At 36.9% G+C, this 3,463-nt stretch overlaps 1 protein-coding gene across 1 annotated transcript in view; it reads left to right on the top strand.

The window, feature by feature from the left end:
* MCF2 (MCF.2 cell line derived transforming sequence) overlaps positions 1 to 1,206 on the top strand; it is a 92,930-nt gene extending 91,724 nt beyond the window's left edge. Inside the window, exon 25 of the mRNA XM_007951728.1 lies at positions 1,046 to 1,206. Coding sequence (XP_007949919.1) covers positions 1,046 to 1,206 — 161 coding nt within the window. The remainder of the gene's footprint in view (positions 1 to 1,045) is intronic.
* The last annotated feature ends 2,257 nt before the right edge of the window (positions 1,207 to 3,463 follow it).

Below are 3,463 nucleotides of genomic sequence, written 5' to 3' on the forward strand. Positions count from 1 at the left end.
AGGAGAGAGAGACCAATCCCTGGAGAGAAGGATGGGTTTGAACCACCAGCCTTCTGGTTAGCAGTCAAATGCCTTAGACACTGTACCACCAGAGCTCCTGCTTGGTAAAGTAGAGGGTCAGCAAAAAAGGGGAAGACCCTCAACAAGATGGATTGTCACAAGTGGCTGTGACATTGGGCTCAAGCATGGCAATGATTGTGAGGATGGCATAGGACTGGGCAGTGTGTCATTCTGTTGTACATAAGGTCGCTATGAGTTAGAATCAACTCAATGGCATCCAACAAGAATAGTAACAACAAACCAGATCAGAGAAAGTAGAGGTGTCTTTTCCAAGGTTATATGAATAGTTTACGTTTGGCCAAGACGAGCTTCTGCTCATTCTCTCCTTAATTTGATTGGCTAATCCAAATTAATTATAATATATATTTAAAACAAGCACCTCCTGTAGGCAGAGGTCTTAGGAGATTTACAAGGGTATGTGAATAACCCAGAACAAATCTGTCTTGGAAGAAGAACAACAGCTGGAATGGTCTGGAGAAGCCAGGATGGCCTCGTGTACTTTGGTCATGTTGTCAAGCTGACTTGACAGCACTGAACAACAACATGTATAATGCATGGTCTCTGCCCAGTAGGAGACATAAAACAAGTCAAAAATAATAATAACACCAGGCAGAAGGTAATGAGTTCTCTATAAGTAGTACTAATACAAATGTGATAGCAAGATTATGGGGAAGAGAGAATTTCCTGTAAGAAAGGTATATATTCTCCAAAATATTATTTAACTTATTTTTTTTTAACAACTCCATCACCAACATCCATGTTTAACCATTTTAAAAAATCAGCAATGTAAATGATAGTCCAGGCCCTTTCTGAAATGTGAGAAGTTTAAGAACAGTACAATCTAACTGGAAGTTTTATTGTATAGAGAAAGATACTATTCTTGGTTCATTGAAGCTGCAGCCTTGATTATTACAAGACTGACTTCTCTCCTCTTGGTGAACCAGCACCACTCAGTACCTCTGACCCTCCATATCTTTTCTTACAGTTTGGACTGAGATGTCACCCTCTGCAGACACCTCTGAGGAACCTGAGGAATGGTCAAGCAAAGTCGTCTATTCTGCTTGTGCAGCATCTGAAGAAGAAGAAAAGTCCATCATGGTTAGTAATAACATAGTAAAATTAAAACCCTTGAGACAGTTTTACTGATGAAACAGGGAACATTTAAGAGCAAACATCTCTGTATCCTTGAGGTCATCAGATACATTTCATGGCCAAAGAATTTGAAACAAGTTTCATTGTGAACATTCCGTAAGGACTTCTGTTTTTAAGTCAAACTTGCTTGCACTGTCCATGAAGCCCATTGTCCGTGAAGTTGATGAGATAAATAAAAAATCATTTCAAGTCTCTATCAATTGACCGATTTTTCTGGCACTGAGTTTCACCACTGTTTTTTCCATCTTGGCATGTGAGATAGATTCTGAGCCAAGAAGCTGCAACTAAAAAAAAACAAAATAAAATAAAAAATCAGTTTAGATTCCAGATTGGAAAACATAGGAAATAAACATTACACATTAAAAGCCATTTAATATCATCGGGGGAATATATTTTAGTGGGCTCTCCAATGTGCTAATGATACTATACATGGCATATTAGAGCAAGGAGGTTCCCTGTAAAACTTAAAGGATTTTTTTTTAAAGTGTTTTTTGGAAGAAATAGAACGCCAGTGGGTTATCAGAGGAGAGTTAGGACTGATTAGGATAAATCCTCAATAAAGCCATCGGCTTAGGGAGTGGGAGTGCTCCTTTGTACCGGACTCCCCTCCTCGGTTTCCTTGGTTCAGCTTGGCGGTTCTGATGTTGGTGGAAGAGAGTAATGGCATGGATAATTACAAAGCTGGATAGCACTGACTCTGGTATGCTTTCTTTAAAAAGCAACAAAATGATTTTCTATTTGATCTTCACAATGTGAGTGTGAGAAAGGGCAGGCTTTATTACATCCAGTTTACAGAGGGGGAACCTGAGGCTCAGAAATGGTAAAATGTTTGCCCAGAGTTAATTGTCCAGACCAGCAATTCTCAAAGGTTTTAATGCCAGGAACTTTTTGCATTCTTATACATTGCTGAGAACCCCCAAATCTAACCAATGTCACTGAGCAATTTGTATAGAAATTGTTAAAAGGGAACCTAACTTGCTGTGTAAACTTTCACCAAAAACACAATAAAATATTATTTAAAAATTTACTGAGAACCCCAAAGAGCTTTTGTTTATATGGTTTTCTCCTGTTCTTATTTATCATGTTATATGTTGAAAGTGAGAAATAGAAAATTACTTTATTTTAAAATATCATTAATAAACCCATTGTAACTTTACATACGTAACATTTTTGTTAAAAAGCTACCTTAAAAAAAAAAACATAATGAGCAAAGTGGGATTTTACATTTAGTTTGCAAATCTCTCTAACATCTGGCATAGTAGCAGACAACTGGATTCTTATATCTGCTTTTGCCTGTAATCTATTATAATATCACATGTCATATAGTCTCTAGAATAATCTAGACTCTTATTTGTACACTTGTCAGCAAATAAGAGTGAATAAGGCAAACAATGTCTTAGTATGGGTTTGATCTGAAGGCTTTTGAAAGAGTCTCAGGACCACTGAAGAGTCTGCCTCCCCCACTTTGAGAACTGCTGGTCCAGACTAATTTAAAAAAAAAAAAAAGAAATGAAGAACTCCCATCTCCTGATTTTCTATTATCTGAAGATGAGAGGGCTGGAGGTGAGCAAAGAATCCAGGAAGCCAGTTTGGGTTTAAATATTTGCTGTTGATTGATGGCCTAAGAAATTGTCAAGAAGTCACTAAACTTTAGGTGAGATTTTTTTTTCAACTATAGTTTCAGAAAGTGAAGTTAAAATGTACAGTTGGTTAAAATTTTAATTCCAGATGATGGGACTGTTTCTATTATCCTCTCTTCTCCCACTAATTCTGAGTTGTGCTACTAAGGAAAACTTTCAAAAGAGCCATATGATGCATTCCATACCCCCCCCAAAAAATTAGATCTGCATTTTCCCTTCACTTTATCAAGTGAAGAATTGAGAGACAACGGGTGCTCCTTCCTTTTGTAGAGGTCTGTGATAGCTCTCCTATCTTGATGAAGTTACTGTGTTAAATCACAGTAGTTCTACTGCTACTCCTCAGAGTATATGAAAACATAGACTTGTCAAAAGATGGTCAGCCCAAATGATGTGGATGTTGTTTTCAGGTTGATTCTTAAATTGACAGCACATGGTTATTTTTTCCCCGTACTTTTGGATTTTGATCACAACACCCTTTTAACAGTCATTTACTCAATATGTAAGATATTCTGCTGGAAAAATTCTCATTTCAGAATACTTTTGGATTTGAAAATTATTATTTCTTCTCTATTTACTTTGTAACCAACTGCAATGTGTGCCTTGGATTATTT

Source organism: Orycteropus afer, unplaced genomic scaffold, assembly GCF_000298275.1.
Source record: "Orycteropus afer afer isolate SDZICR_OR568_19922 unplaced genomic scaffold, OryAfe1.0 scaffold00310, whole genome shotgun sequence".
NCBI classification, from domain to species: Eukaryota; Metazoa; Chordata; class Mammalia; order Tubulidentata; family Orycteropodidae; genus Orycteropus; species Orycteropus afer.